General features: G+C 45.7%; 3 protein-coding genes across 5 annotated transcripts in view; all 3 read right to left on the bottom strand.

Annotated features, from left to right (window-relative positions):
- Window positions 1-654: 654 nt before the first annotated feature.
- Window positions 655-6,250, bottom strand: arl5c (ADP-ribosylation factor-like 5C). Of its 3 annotated transcripts, XM_080009455.1 has the most exons (7): window positions 6,188-6,250; window positions 6,032-6,082; window positions 4,817-4,877; window positions 4,468-4,615; window positions 3,163-3,246; window positions 2,595-2,791; window positions 655-2,122 (listed from the first exon to the last, which is right to left on the bottom strand). In XM_080009455.1, the coding sequence occupies exons 2-7, from the start codon at window positions 6,075-6,077 to the stop codon at window positions 2,074-2,076; spliced, it is 585 nt and encodes a 194-aa protein (XP_079865581.1). In that variant the 5' UTR covers window positions 6,078-6,082; window positions 6,188-6,250; the 3' UTR covers window positions 655-2,073. The 3 variants fall into 3 exon arrangements, with proteins under 3 accessions (XP_079865581.1, XP_079865580.1, XP_079865582.1); XM_080009454.1 differs by having other exon boundaries at window positions 6,032-6,235; XM_080009456.1 differs by having other exon boundaries at window positions 2,595-2,746; window positions 6,032-6,235.
- A 3,832-nt stretch (window positions 6,251-10,082) lies between these two features.
- LOC307237386 (voltage-dependent L-type calcium channel subunit beta-1-like) lies at window positions 10,083-13,757 on the bottom strand (the record flags this gene model as incomplete). The annotated part of the gene is made up of 2 exons (XM_080010099.1): window positions 10,083-11,719; window positions 13,746-13,757. 2 exons carry the CDS (start codon window positions 13,755-13,757, stop codon window positions 11,204-11,206), a joined length of 528 nt encoding a protein of 175 aa, XP_079866225.1. The 3' UTR covers window positions 10,083-11,203.
- The window catches only part of cacnb1 (calcium channel, voltage-dependent, beta 1 subunit), a 39,571-nt gene continuing 37,103 nt past the window's right edge, over window positions 12,621-15,088 (bottom strand). Inside the window, exons 12-13 of the mRNA XM_080009459.1 lie at window positions 14,786-14,881; window positions 12,621-14,316 (exon numbers count right to left, since the gene is read on the bottom strand). Coding sequence (XP_079865585.1) covers window positions 14,047-14,316; window positions 14,786-14,881 — 366 coding nt within the window. The 3' untranslated portion in view covers window positions 12,621-14,046. The remainder of the gene's footprint in view (window positions 14,317-14,785; window positions 14,882-15,088) is intronic.

The following is a 15,088-nucleotide window of genomic DNA, read 5'->3' as shown; positions in this document are numbered from 1 at the left end:
TGGAAAAGGCAATTAACGGCCATTTTAGTCCTTTGTTAACGTACGTTTTGATGCTTGCAGACCGTTGCCGATTAGATACATATTTAGTGTTGGCGTCCATTTTTCCCATGGACAGCCAATGGGACACATGTAGAGCGGAAGTCGGGACAGCCGAGGTGCCGTTTCGGAATTACCGATTTCCGAGTTCAGTGGAACGCAGCATGAAACGGCCGCGCTGCGGGCTCCAGGCTCCAGGCTCCAGGCTCTGTGTGTCCTTTCCTCCGTATCTTCTCTATAAATTCCGAGATCTGATTTGTGTAAAACTTGAGTAAAGGTTATTGTCATTATATGTCATATGTAATTACATATAAGAAGCATATTATTTCTGGTTTTCTCATCTGGGGGTATAGCTCAGTGGTAGAGCATTTGACTGCAGATCAAGAGGTCTCCGGTTCAAATCCGGATGCCCCCTGATAGTGTGACATCTTTTCCTTTTCATGTTTGTGTAATCGATTGTAAGAACTAAACCCAATTCTCGATCGATCGTTTTTGTCATTTTTTCTTCCTTGACGTGTTCGAATAACTTTAAATTGCATTTCAACTCATTTATTATTTGATTGCTTTTATTCTTCAATTCATTTAGAAGCATTTGGTACAGCAGGGCTTTGACCCAGCTTTACCACAAAATACAACTTATATTTAAAACAATATACAAGGTGGGAGGAGAGGAACAGTACTTTTTTATAAATATTGACATGTAAAAAAAAAAACTAACCCTGATGGCTTAATAATCCTTATTTTACTACTTTAGCAGCACGCTGCCTATTGCACATTAAATGTTATGCCAATGTAAACACTGTAGTGTTTGATATATAGTTTCACAGATTTTCACCATTTTTTGATATAAAGTGTAAGTCTTAGGAAAGTTGAAAAGCAGAGATTCGCTGAATACCATGCGGCAATTCTGAAAAAAAAAAATAATAATAATAATAATATTTAAAAAAAAACAGGCCGTGCAGCTCCAGGCTCACTACTACTCTTTTATTCTTATTGTTTAAATCTTATCAGACGCTGTGGCAGGAGCCCTTTGACACAACCAAACAAGACCTGCAGATTTTTTTCCTGCACTCATTTAAGGTTATGACTAAATCTCTGCACGTGGTTATTTTAAAGGCCGCCTCCGGTATTTATGTATCCCTGCATTTCGGATATTTAGTCAGTGTTTTTCCGGGTCGCTCCCCCCAGCTGCGGTGCATTTGATAAGTCACTTCCCTCCCTTTTTCGGACAAATAGTGGCACAAGTCATGTACCCCACTTGCCCCCTCCGCCATCCCCTCTGCTGTAACTCGCCGCGTTGGCGAGAATCCGCCTTGTTTATCGTCGGTTGCCATGGCGTTTTCTTTCGCGCTTCCTGTTTACGGCGCGGAGAAAGACTGCGGGGGCTCACGGCAGGAAGTGGCGCCGTCCTGAGGCGAAACGCGTCACCGAAATAGTCACGTGCTTCCCCGCGTTCCCCATGCGTTGTCCTCGGCGCCCTCTGCTCGTCACGTCTTCACTTCCCGAGCGTTTGTGCTCAAATTTCTCCCGAGTCAACTAAGGCTTTAGGGTCTAGCTGTAGAATCATGTCTTACAATTAAATTGGATTCCTTTCACAGTAGAAGAAAATACGCAAGCCCGCGTCACTGCAGGCGGCTTAAATACAAAGACAAAATAAAACCACACGCGCACACACACGCACACACTAACACGCACGCGCACACACACCTCTTTGTCTCTTAACACAAAGGCAGGTAGATCCGGGAATCCTGGAAGCCACGCCCACTGGGTTCAGAGCGTAGTAGCACCTCAAAGTTGAGCAGCATTTGAAACCAGGCCAATGCTATTTTCCCACTCTGAACAAGGTCCGACCGATCCCCCTTTTCATGGAGTCGCTCTGAGGTCCGGGCCCAGAGCCCCCGTCCCCCCCCCTTCCTCCTCAATCCTCTTCCTCGTTCCTCCTCGCTCCTCCTCTCCCTCGTTCCTCCTCGCTCCTCCTCTTCCTCGTTCCTCCTCGCTCCTCCTCTCCCTCGTTCCTCGTTCCGTCTGAAGGGACCTTCAATTCGCCACCACCCGCGACCTCATCCAGTCCAGACTGGCAGGCAGGCTGCAGGCAGAGGAGTGACAAATACAGTCAAAAGGGGGGAAAAGACGCGACCGGACCGGTAACAGAACGAATGGATAAGTCATTTCCGGATCCCTCCTCGTCAGAACATAAGCGCTGAGTGAGCACTGAAGACGCATTCGTTAACCGGTACTTTTTGAGACGTTTCCTCTGATCTGTAAATCCAAAAAGAAACCAAAGCTGGGTGGAAGAAAAGACAATAAATAAAAATGACTTCCCTTTTAAAACTTTTAATTTTTGTTTTCTCGATTTATAATTTCCAACTTAATTCCCCAATTTTAACATGAGAAAATCAAAAAAAAAAAACATGTTTTAAATACTGAACTATAAATACATCTCGGGTTCACCATCAAAAAAAACACAACAACTTTGTTGTGGTACGTCCTCTGCACGACCCCGTGGAACGGAATGTCGAGGAGTTTTATTTTTTCTTTATTTTATTTATTTTATTCACCCCTCTCCCGTGAGCGCGCAGCAGGCCTGGACGTGCCAGGGCCGGGCCGTGATGGCGCCGAGCGTCAGGCTCCGCGAGATCTCCGCCGCCGTCATGGAGCCCTTCATGTCCTGCTTGTTGGCCAGCACCAGGACGGCCGCCTCGTGCAGGTCCTGCGGGGGAGGGGGAGGGAGAGCGGCATGATGGGGAGGCGCGAGCTGAAGGAGCACGCACGGAAAGAAAGAACGACAAATAAAAAAAAAAACACACACACACAGAGGCGGGGGAGGGAGGGGGTGTCGTCGACAGTTGGGCGGAAGATGTCGCAAACCCGCCGCCGCCGCCGCGTCACCTGGAAACAATTTCGACACTGGTGACGGTCACAGCTGGAAGTGCGCACGCTGCAGGAGGACGACGGGCGTGTCGGCCCCGAGTCAGGAAACACATTCCTCTGTGGTAATTACCCCCCGTCACCGTGCTCAGCTTTTTATTCGGCTTCCTGTGAACGGTTTCATTCTCCCGCTTTGTGGGGACTTAGCGGTGTGTTTGCCTCCTGCTCCCGCTTTGTGAGGATGCGTGCTGCGTTCACCTCATGAGCCAGCATGCAGTGCAGCTCCTCCTTCGTCACGTTCAGTCGCTCTCGGTCGGTGCTGTCGACAACTAAGATGACGATCTGAGGAGAAACAGGAAACACGTTTAAGCAGCTGTTTACTGCCAAAACATGATGACAACATGATGACAACTCATTCATTATTATGGCCCATTATCTATCTATCTATCTATCTATCTATCTATCTATCTATCTATCTGTCTATCTGTCTATCTATCTATCTATCTGTCTATCTGTCTATCTATCTATCTATCTATCTATCTATCTATCTATCTATCTATCTATCTATCTATCTGTCTATCTGTCTATCTATCTATCTATCTATCTATCTGTCTGTCTGTCTGTCTGTCTGTCTGTCTGTCTGTCTGTCTGTCTGTCCACCTGTCTGTCTATCTATCTATCTATCTGTCTATCTATCTATCTATCTATCTATCTATCTATCTATCTATCTATCTATCTGTCTGTCTGTCTGTCTGTCTGTCTGTCTGTCTGTCTATCCGTCTGTCTGTCTATCCATCTGTCTGTCTGTCTGTCTATCTGTCTATCTACCTGTCTGTCTATCCATCTGTCTGTCTATCCACCTGTCTGTCTATCTATCTATCTATCTGTCTATCTATCTGTCTGTCTGTCTGTCTGTCTGTCTGTCTATCTATCTATCTATCTGTCTGTCTGTCTGTCTGTCTACCTATCTATGTATCTATCTATCTGTCCATCTATCTGTCTGTCTGTCTGTCTGTCTGTCTGTCTGTCTGTCTATCTATCTATCTGTCTGTCTGTCTGTCTGTCTGTCTACCTATCTATGTATCTATCTATCTGTCTATCTACTCTCGCTCTCTATATATAATATACCCATCAGGACAGCTGGTTATGTAACATCCTATCAGTTTGACAGGATGTTACATCGGTTGAGATGCAGCTGTGTTTTCCCACAGAACAACATGATAACACACAAAGTGTAAAAGATAAAACACTGAAACCCTTGGAAAAGTCCATCTTTCTGTCCTGCGTCGTTTACAGCTTCTGGCTTCCCGGGGCAACGTGTGCTGGGTCTTTTTTTTTTTTTTTTTTTAATGCATTTTATTTTTCTTGGAAGCGGCTGTGACGTACGCTTTCAATTTGCTTCCAAGCCATTTCACAAAAAAGATGTGTACTGGGCCGAGCAGTGACGTGGGCTTGTTTGATGAGATTTAAATGCAGGCGTGCTGAACCCTTGTCATCGCCAACAGACAGTAAAAGACGACCGGAGTGCCGGGGGTCAGGACCAGGCGGGTGAGACGTGTTTACCTCCGTGTTGCAGAAGTAAGAGTTCCACGTGGCCCTGAGGCTCTCCTGGCCCCCGATGTCCCAGACCAGGAAGCGGGTTTTCCGAACCGAGATCTCCTCCACGTTGCTGCCGATGGTGGGAGACGTCTGGACGGTCTCCTTGGTCAGGCTGAGCGGTTCAACAACAACAACAACAACAACAACAACAAACAATGTCAAGTTACATTACACACACAATCAAACTTAAAAAGTATCACAGCATCATCATATGTTAACATTTTTACACACACATACTGTATATATATATATATATATTTTTTTTTTTAGTAGAATAAGGAAGACACTATTTCTTGCTTGACATATCACTTACAACTGGTAGAGGATGGTTGTCTTCCCAGCGTTGTCCAGACCCACTATTATGACTTTGTGATCTGTGGGAAAATGAGAGGTTACATTGAAGCAGGTAATTTAGCATTTAAGCAGGTAGTTTTAAGCAGGTAACAAATAAGTAAGTTAGCAATAATAGTAATAAGTAATAGAAAGTAATAAGTAAGTAAGTAATAATAGTAATGAGTAATAGTAATAGTAAGTAATAATAGTAAATGTTATAGTAATAGTAAGTAGTAAGTATGTAAGTAATAAAAGTAATAAGTAATAGTAAGTAATAAGCATGTAAGTAATAATAGTAATGAGTAATAGTAAGTAATAAGAAAGTAATAATAGTAATCAGTAATAGTAATAGTAAGTAATAATAGTAATCAGTAATAGTAAGTAATAAGTAAGTACAACAGAAAATGACTCTAGTAAACACAGCACCACAAGGACCTTTTCTATTTACAGTAAAGTTACAGTAAAAAGCGCATTCCATACTTGCTCTAAAAAGGAGCTAAATGTATTTCAAGTAAAGGTAGTACCTACTCAGAGATCACAATCAAATAGCATAAAGCAAACAGTGACGTAGGAGCCTATGGACGCAATGAGTCATGAGTGAGAAATCCCAAATCAGCACCTTGATAGATTCAGTGCCTCATTCTTTTCTAAGTATTTTTGAAACGTAGTAGAGGGAAAGGTGGAGGTATTTCCTTTGGAGTAGAATCAAACTTAACGGAATCGACTTAACGGAATCGACTTAAGTAAGCTCCAAAACGTCGTAGAGCTGCTCTACTTGCATTGTACACGTTGGACCCGACCACGTCACGTAAAGTCAACTCTGCTGCGGAGGAATGTGGAGCGATAAGAACAAATCCAAGCTATGAGGAAGAGCTGGTGGAGGCGGTTTAACCAAAACAGCCCGAGGAGGTGGAGGAGGAGGAGAAGGAGGTAGAGGAGGAGGAGGAGGAGGAGGAGGAGGAGGAGGAGGAGGTCGAGGAGGTGGAGGTTTCAGAGGCTTTTCTAGTGCGAGAAACCAGTGAAATGATCAAAGGCTGATCAACAAAACAACACGGATTATTATGATGATGGTGATTATTATTATTATTATTATTATTATAATTATTATTATTATTATAATTATTATTATTATTATTATTATTATTATTATTATTATTATTATTATTCATAATAATAAAATTATTATTATTTTTACCTTTGTCTCCGAACACAGCCATCAGTTTGGTGAGAAGAAGTCCCATCTGGTCTGGTGAGAATGGTGAAAATATATTTATATAAAACGATACAACGTATATACAAATATATATAAATATATATAAATATATTATATATATATATCAGGACGATCTACCTGTCTGAAAGTCAAAGTTTGACAGATTTACTAAAAGTTATAATGACACACTCGGAATCGTCCTCTCAGATCCACAGCAGGTAAAGTGACTCGGACCTGAATTCTCGGTGTTTTGTTTTAAAGAAAACGGTGCGGGGGGGGGGGGGGGGGGGGGCGTAACACCTACTCTGGTGACGTCATGGGGAGGAGGAGGAGGAGACTACGTCATCCTCCCCCATTCTCCGTCTTCTCGCCTCGTCTCTTTCTCAATTCAATTCATTTAGGTTCAAAGGGATTTGTTTCTTTAAAGCGGTTTAATGTCAATTTAAATATATGCAGACATGTGTAAACATTGCACTTCAACATATCCTATATATATATATATATATATATATATATATATATATACACCGTGTGTGTTCAATATATAAATATACACAGCATATTTATTTATTTTGTAATAATATATTTTATACATATATTTATTGGGGATATCTGCTGAACATGAACTAGTATCATATGTCTCCATCCCATAATTCTCCTTTGGCCTTCCAAGTACTCAAATGATTTTCTTATAATTGGAGGGGATTCTAATATCACTTTGGATAATGCAATTGACACACACACACACACACACACACACACACACACACACACACACACACACACACACACACACACACACACACACACACACACATACATACACACACACACACACACACACACACACACACACACACACACACACACACACACACACACACACCTCAGCTATTGAAGCTTTGTGACATCTGTGAGGTATGTATGAGGTATGTACATATACTGTACGTATGTACAGTATATGTGTGTGACAAATAACCTCTTGAATTTGAACTTGAACTATACTGTATATCTCCCTTTCTCTTTCCACCCTTAACACACACACACACACACACACACACACACACACACAGAACATGACGGGGGAGATTCCAACTTCCGGTCAGCAAAGTGAAAGGGAAACTCGCGCACTATTAAAGAAGGAAAGTCCCATAGATTCTCTGCGTCTCATGCAAATATTTCACTTTTATTTCTGAGCAAATATATTGTCTGAATAATGATGTCAGTCGCACCTGATGTTTATGTTTAATTACGTTGTTTATTTATGTATTTATTATTTTTATGTATGTATATATTATTATTATTATTATTATTGATGATGATGTGTTTACTTATTATTTATTTATTTATTATTTATACATGTTTCTCTTACTTTTTCTTATGTTTAATAATGTTCAATCACCAGCGAGACCCGAAAAACGACTGAAACTCTGACGCATCTTCATGGGAAACGTTCCGACAAAACAAGCAGAGCGAGCAGCAGCAGCACGGGGGAGGTTTTGGCTTCTAAAGTGTCAATCATCCGCACCTGGAGGTGGAAAGACAACAAACAAAATGTGGAACGAGGTCAGAATGTGGAGACGTCGAAAGAGAACACTTCTCAATGTAGGTCGACGACTGACCACGAGGGGGCGGTAAATCCCTGGAACCTGTGGGCGCTCCTCTCTTGACTTCGCGTGGCCAGCATTCCTCGCAGTGTTTTTAATCCTTTTTCTTCCATATCAAAAATTACATTTTTTGATTTAAATTTAATTATTGTATCAGCAATAGAAATATGTATATTCTTGTGTATTATATATATTATATGATATTCTTCATCATTGACATGAGAAATTAAAAAATGCCATTTCTGAAATTTGATGATAAGAATTCAATTTAGTTAAAAAGTCTCTGAAACTGATTTACATCGAGTTGCAGTTGGGTCTCTGAGAACTGGAAGGGACGTTTTAAAAGTGAAAAGTGAATCTGTGAAAAATGAAAACGATTAACGGTCAAAAGGACATGCCATGAATATCTGACATGAAAAATGACCTTTCCTTAGTGAAAAAAATCGTATTACCAGTGGGGTAACACACGGTAACAGGCTCGGCATCATCTTCGCAGCGCACCGATTATATTTTAGAACCGCTTTGAGCTATGGTTGCTTATCTTAACTTTCAACTCGTAACGTCAAGCAGCATGAAACATTTGATTTGCATTTTCCCCATTTCCATTTTAAAGGCGAAACCAGCGACGTCGGCGCCCTACAGGAAGCCAGAGGAACTACACCTGGCGTCAAACCTGGCCCCGCCTCCACGACCCCAGACCCCGCCCATCCCTGTGAGCTACGGTGGCCTCAAACGGACAGAAAGAGTTCACGGCTAAACAATTGATAGTATACCGCGCGCGCATGGCATGGTTAGAGCAAAATGATTTATTGGAGCGCGTCCTTGTTCTTTTCACTATGTTTAACGATTTATTGGCTGCGCTGTTGCGGCGTCAACAAACAAGCGTCACATCGTCACGTCAGGCTCACGCAGACGCGTGGAGGTTGCCTAAACGCCCAGGCTCCGCCCACTTTCCACGAGGCTCTGACAATGGCTCCCACCTGCAGCCGGGGGTGTAGCTCAGTGGTAGAGCATTTGACTGCAGATCAAGAGGTCTCTGGTTCAATTCCGGACGCCCCCTCAGCTCTGTGGAGGGCCCTCTCCTCTGTGAGCGCATGGAATTTTGGATACTTCACACGCGGGCCGCAACAAAAGACAACACCCGGTCCCGTTTTCTGATTAAATTTTTAATTAAAATACGAATTTATCCACAGATTAAAAATGAAAGGCAGAAAAAGCAAAATGTAGCTACAGTCAGGCACCAATGATACATGAGAGTTCATATTTTTTAACAATTGCGATAGTGCAACAATGACATTATTTACCGATCGTTATTTAATATTCATTTATTCAACTGAAGACGAGCTGGGCCAAAGTAGCCGAACCAAAGACGTTTGTGGGTTCACCGTTGAGGCAACCACGAAAGACCACGACTGGATGCCTCCTGCACTATCTACCCAGGGCAACTAAAGACTGGAAAGATGCATATGTTCACGGGGAGGGCGGGGTGGGGGCGAAAAAAAACAACAACAACAACAACAACAACAACAGAAAAAAAACAAAAAAAACGAAAACATTTATTAAGTGTGGTGTGTAATCGTAGTGGGTCGGTCCGGTGGGGGGCGGGCGTCGGCTGTGATTTACGACACTAAAGGTTTAATTCAGCAGTCAGCCCTGAAAAAAAAAAAAAAAAAAAAAACATCGACAACGCAGCCGGTGCAAAGAAGACGAGGTGGAGAAACGGAGGCGGCGGTCAGGGCCACGGGGCGGCGCAGCCGGCGGCACGCGCAGACGGGATGAGAACGCGACGATAGTTAAGACATCCCACCGCGGCGGCGGCGGCGACGGCGGCGGCGGACATGGCTTGGCGAGACATTCCGGCACTTGTGATTGGAGTCGTTTTTTGTTTTTTTTCTTCTTGAAGCGACTCTGCGGGAGCGAGTGAGGGCGGGGGGCTAAGGCAGGGCGCTCGGGCTCACACGACGACAGGCGTGGCGGGTCGCCTTCGAGGTCCGGCTACATTCAGACGGCGGATCGGCGTCGAGGCGGGGCGCGCGGGACGGGCAGATTCGGCCTTATCGCACCTCGGGCGAGGGGAAATAAAAATGTAACCCCGACGGATTCCGATTTTTTTCCCGCGCCTTAACGCGAAGGAGCGGAAAAACGTAAGACACCACCCCCTCCCCACCACCACCACCACCAAACGGCTCCAGGTCGGCAGCTTTGCGAGGCTGTGTGCGGGCGGGTGACTCTGAGGCGTCATTGTAAAGAACCTTTTGCGTCCCCGTGGAGCAGAAGGGGGGGGGCGCCGTATCAAATCTATGAATTTACCATTCGTTCACTTTATTCACCTCTTCACGGCGCGCGAAAAAGAAAAAAGAAAAAAAAAGCTGGCGTGGCCCCTCACAAGGACCCCCCCCCCCCCCCCCCCACCCGAGCGTCTGCAGGTCTTTTTTCGAGGCTGGACGGTTCAAACCGAGGCGGGAGGAAAAACGAAAGAAAGATTAAACGATTTCGACGTAAACGTGGAGCCAGTCTGAATGTAGCCCTCGGTAGCCGCCGTACAAACGGACACCGCGGGAGCGACGGCAACGGCCAAGAAGAAGCAGAGAACTCTACGGGGGGGGGACGCCGTGGGACGTAAGACGGCCGGCGCAACCGGTCGGCGCCGGGGGTCAGGGGAGGAGGAGGAGGAGGAGGAGGAGAAGAGGAAAAAGGATCTTTGGGATGTTGCTGACGTCGAGTCGGCGGCGCGTGAAACCCCGCGTCAGCCGTTTCTCCGGTTAAGCGGGAGTTGCAGCTCCTCCAGCCGGAGAGAAGGTGCTTTTTTTTTTTTTGTTTGTTTGTTTTTTTGTTTGTTTTTTTGTTTATTTCTTTAAGGTCTGGGTGTTCAGAAATGGAGAGCGGGGGAGTCGGGACGCCCTGGAGATCTGAGGCCCCCCGAAAAAAAAAGGCAGAGAAACCTCGAGGGGTCCAGAAGCTTCGGAGTCAGTGTCAAAGAGTGAGAGCGAGAGAGAGAGAGAGAGAGAGAGAGAGAGAGGGAGGAAGGAGGGATGGAAGATTGGGGAACCCTGACGCTGTACACGAGACGGGGCGCGGCGTGACGTTAGACCCTGTTTAAGACGGCGGAGGACGGACGCGTGAGACTACAGCTCCCTCCGCCTTCTACACCTGGAAAAAAAAAAAAAAGGTCCAGTCGCACGGATCACAATCAGAGATTTTACAATCCTAAAAATAAAATAAAATAAAATAAATCACCGTCCTCGTGCTGTCACTCGGACTCGATGATAATCATGCATTATTATTAACATAAGAATATAAGACCTACAACAGACCAATATATATATTTTTCTAGACATAAATGAATTGAACTTGTAGAATAACGTTGGCCGACGGTGTTTGGCAGTTGATCTCTTTACACTCTGGAAGGAGAAAAGTACCTCAATAAGGGATGGAAACAGATCTATTCGTACGTCTGATTGGCAGGACCCCCGAATCCACGCTGCAGTCCCCCGTGACCCAAAGGCCCGGTCCTTCACACCCGCCTCCCCTCCCTACGGACGTGGGTTCAGCGGATGTAGACGTCCCTCCCCCACTCCTCCTGGTTCTTGTTGCGGCCCATGTTGTCCCCCGTCCCGCCCGCCGGGTCCTGGCAGTAGCGCTCCCTCAGCTTGGCCCGCCCGTGCGGCTGGTTCAGGTTCTCCTGGTCCGGCTCGGCGCCTTCGTCCTCCCACGACGCCTGGCGGGCGCGGTGCTGCGCCAGGTGGGCGCGGCTGCCCCCGCCCCCGCCCCCGTAGGGCTCGGGCTCCTCGTAGGGGTCGGTCTCGATGTCCATGCAGGAGTCGCCGGCCTCGGTGTAGGCCGAGTCCCGGCTGCCCTGCGTCTCCGAGTCGAAGGTGTCCTGCCGCGACAGGCCGCGCCCGCCGCCGCCGCCGCCCCGCTGGCCGCGGGACGAGCGCAGGTAGGTCTGCTGCAGCTGGGGCTTCCCGGCCGAGTCCGACTGGTAGTCATGGAGGCCGGCTCGCCCGCCGCCCTGCGTTAGAGCACCCTCCCTCTTCTGTTCTCCGTGCACCAGGTACGGCCCCTGCGGCGAGCCACGCCCATGCCACGCCCATGCACGCGCACCCACACACACACACACACACACACACGCGCACACACAAACACACACACACACACACACACACACAGCATGCACGGAGACATGTAGAAGCAAAACCAGGCTGTTAGTTTGGGTAAAGGATGGTAGTACAGTGTTAAGTAGGGTTGGGATGTGTCTAAATTGGAGGGCTGCGGCCGCTTTCTACATGACATCACATCACAGTACATGATGTCATTCCAGGCTTATCGGACGGTGGTTTAACTACTGTATGTGCACTGTTCAGAGTGTTCATAACAGCAAAATTGGATTTTCGACATGGATCAGCACATTTCGCTTTGCATTCTTGTCTGCGTTTCTCTCAAACATCATTAGTTTGAACACATACCACGAATCATATATTTTTTAAATCTCATAAACATTTTTTATTCTGCTTCCTCTCATTTTACAAAGATTCTCAGTCGTCTCCGGAACTCAGAGGGAGCAGGCTCGCTCTAATTAAAATTCACTAAACAATAACATTCATGAGCGACAGGTACAAAGTGGCTCAACAACCAACTACAGATGGGAATTGTAAAGGTCCTTTTAAAGCGAGCTCAGCTCAATGACTGGGCGTGGCTTTCTAATTTGACCTGATTGTCTGAATGACCTGATTGAGCGAAAATGAACTTGGGGAGCACAAAATAAATAAATAAATATATATATATATATATATATATATATATATATATATATATATAATTTTTTTTTTTTTTATTATGATTATTACCTCTTTATTTAACTGATCATGATTTACTATGATAATTAATGTCACCAACCTGGTTAGAATAATAGTAAATCATGATCATTTAAATAAAGAGGTTATAATTGTAATTATATCTATATATAGAAATGGTATATTTTACATATATATATATATATATATTGGGTCTGATAGTATATAGATTGAAGACAAGTTGTGTGTAAACAGTGAGTTTTAATAAAATACACTCAGTGTTTGCTCCTATAATCTCTCCAGTGTCTCTCCGAGAAATACTGTGGATTTAGTTTCCATCCTGGTTGAACGGCTTTCAATTAGTGAATTTAATTATTGCTTTTCATTGGGTCATTTCTTAGTCGGTTATATTGTGTCAGCTGAGCAGGATTAGTGGACACGACTGCATTAAAAGCGCTAGTGTGCATGAAATACATGGTATCTATACAGTGTACACATTCAAGCTTCGGGCAATGTTAACACACGCACACACACACCTACAGGCACGCACACACATGCACGCACGCACACACACGCACGCACACACTACTGTGGACATAGATCAGGTTAATGCTGCTCAGTCACACTTAAATCACTTTGCACACCTACGTGCGAGCAGTTCATCAGAGAACAGTCGTTTTGCCTTTTCCTTTTAATCGAAGTCTGAACTGGAATCAGCGTTGTGGAGTGATTGAGGTGGAACTATTGTGACGCTTATTACAAGCGCGATTCACTGCTTTGACTAAATCTGCTCCAGATGTCGCTTCCTGTTCCTCCAGGAAGTGACGGCGGATTCCATGGAGATGTTTCTGCCCACGACTAAAATCACGACGGTTTAACCGTCCCCTGCGTACGAGGGGGGTGAGTTGGAGATGCGGCGCGGCCCGAATTAGTGCATTAGTGTGTATGCTCCATTTTCCGACAAAATGTGAGCGGAGCTAAGTGTACAAGCGGTTAGTGGCGGCCCCCGCGCCGCCAAGCGAGGAGGCCGCCTCGTCTTTCAGAGGCGGTGCCATGGCAACACTGAGAACAGAAGAAAAAAAAAAAACCTGAATCCCGCTTCCCTGACGGGGGAACGTGGTGGCGAAAACGGGACTTTTGATTCTGGGGAGGGGAGGATGCTGCTTTGTGCTTGCGGTGGAACAGACCGTACTGTGTTTATGGTCTGCCGGGCTACAAAGGAGGGTGGCGGGGCCGCTCTGTCTGTGACTCCGCGGCGTCATAAGAACGATCTGATCTGAACATTTTATACCTCACCCTTTCATCCATTGCCCTGACATGCGTGCGGGAGTGTGCGTGTGCGGGTGCGTGTGCGTGTGTGTGGGATTGGGTTTTCAATGGACCCGGTTTAAAGCCGTTTGTGCGGTGCCAGACCAGACGCTCCCTTACCCTGTTTTCGAGGCTCAAAGGTGAAGGAGCGCGTGTGGAGAACAGTAAGGCGTGTGTGTGTGTGTGTGTGCGCGCGCGCCTGTGTGTGTGTGTGTGTGTGTGTGTGTGTGTGTGTGTGTGTGTAAGCGGCCGGACCCCCCACCCCCGCGTCCAATCCCCCTCCGGGCCTCTAGAGGGCGTGCTCCGCCTCCCGCTGGCCGTCCAGGCCGGGCCACAGATCCAGGTTCCTGCGCAGGGAGGTGAGCACCTGTACCTGCAGGTTGGACACGGGCTCCGGGGAGGCGGCCAGGGCGGCGGTGGCCATGGTGCGGTTGAGCAGCGGGTTTGGGGGGTTGCTGCTGGGAGGGTGCGTGGCCTTCCAGTACGCCTCCAGGTAGTCGGCCAGGTGCTCGCAGGCGTCCTCCAGCTGGTTCTCGTCCAGGATGATATCGAACAGCTCCTGTTCACAAGCCGAGACGAGATGGTTGATTTAATGGGCTTATTTATTCTGTAAAGTGGGAAAAATCGAATGTAATAGACAACCAAATAAATTCAAATTAATACAATAAAATGAAATGAAATATTTTCTTCCGATTTTTTTTTCCTGGTCTCACATCAGATCGGGCGCACAATACAATGCGACATTAAAAAATAAATAAATAAAATGAAGTATTAATTCTTTAAACATAAATAAATTGGTGCATTAAAACCAAGTTGTGCACGTTCTATCTCAACACAAAAATCTGCTTTCAATAATAAGACAAAGGTGGTTTGCTGTGGTGTGTTTACTTATCAACTTTCATTTCAGCTCTTTCTGTCACTCTACAGTATATGTCAATGTAATTATTGTACTATATATATATATATATATATATATATAAATCATTTTTTTCTTTGAGTCATTTCACTTTCCCAAAGGTCAGACTCACAGGGGGGCACTGAGCCAGCTTGTCTGCCGCCACCATCTGCACATTGAGGTGCTTGGCCTGGGACTTCCCTCTGGACTTGATGAGTCTCTGGAGAACCTGCAACCAAACAACAGCACGTGAGTATTCACACTGAGTACACACTGTGATACACACTGTGATACACACTGTAATACACACTGTGATACACACTGTAGTACACCCTATGATACACACTGTAATACACACTGTAATACACACTGTGATACACACTGTAATCCACCCTGTGATACACACTGTAGTACACATTGTGATACCTGCTGTAAT

Source organism: Zeus faber, assembly GCF_960531495.2.
Source record: "Zeus faber genome assembly, chromosome: 11".
Lineage (NCBI taxonomy): Eukaryota > Metazoa > Chordata > Actinopteri > Zeiformes > Zeidae > Zeus > Zeus faber.
The sequence above is the reverse complement of the archived record's forward strand: the minus strand, read 5'-3'. Positions and strand labels throughout refer to the sequence as shown.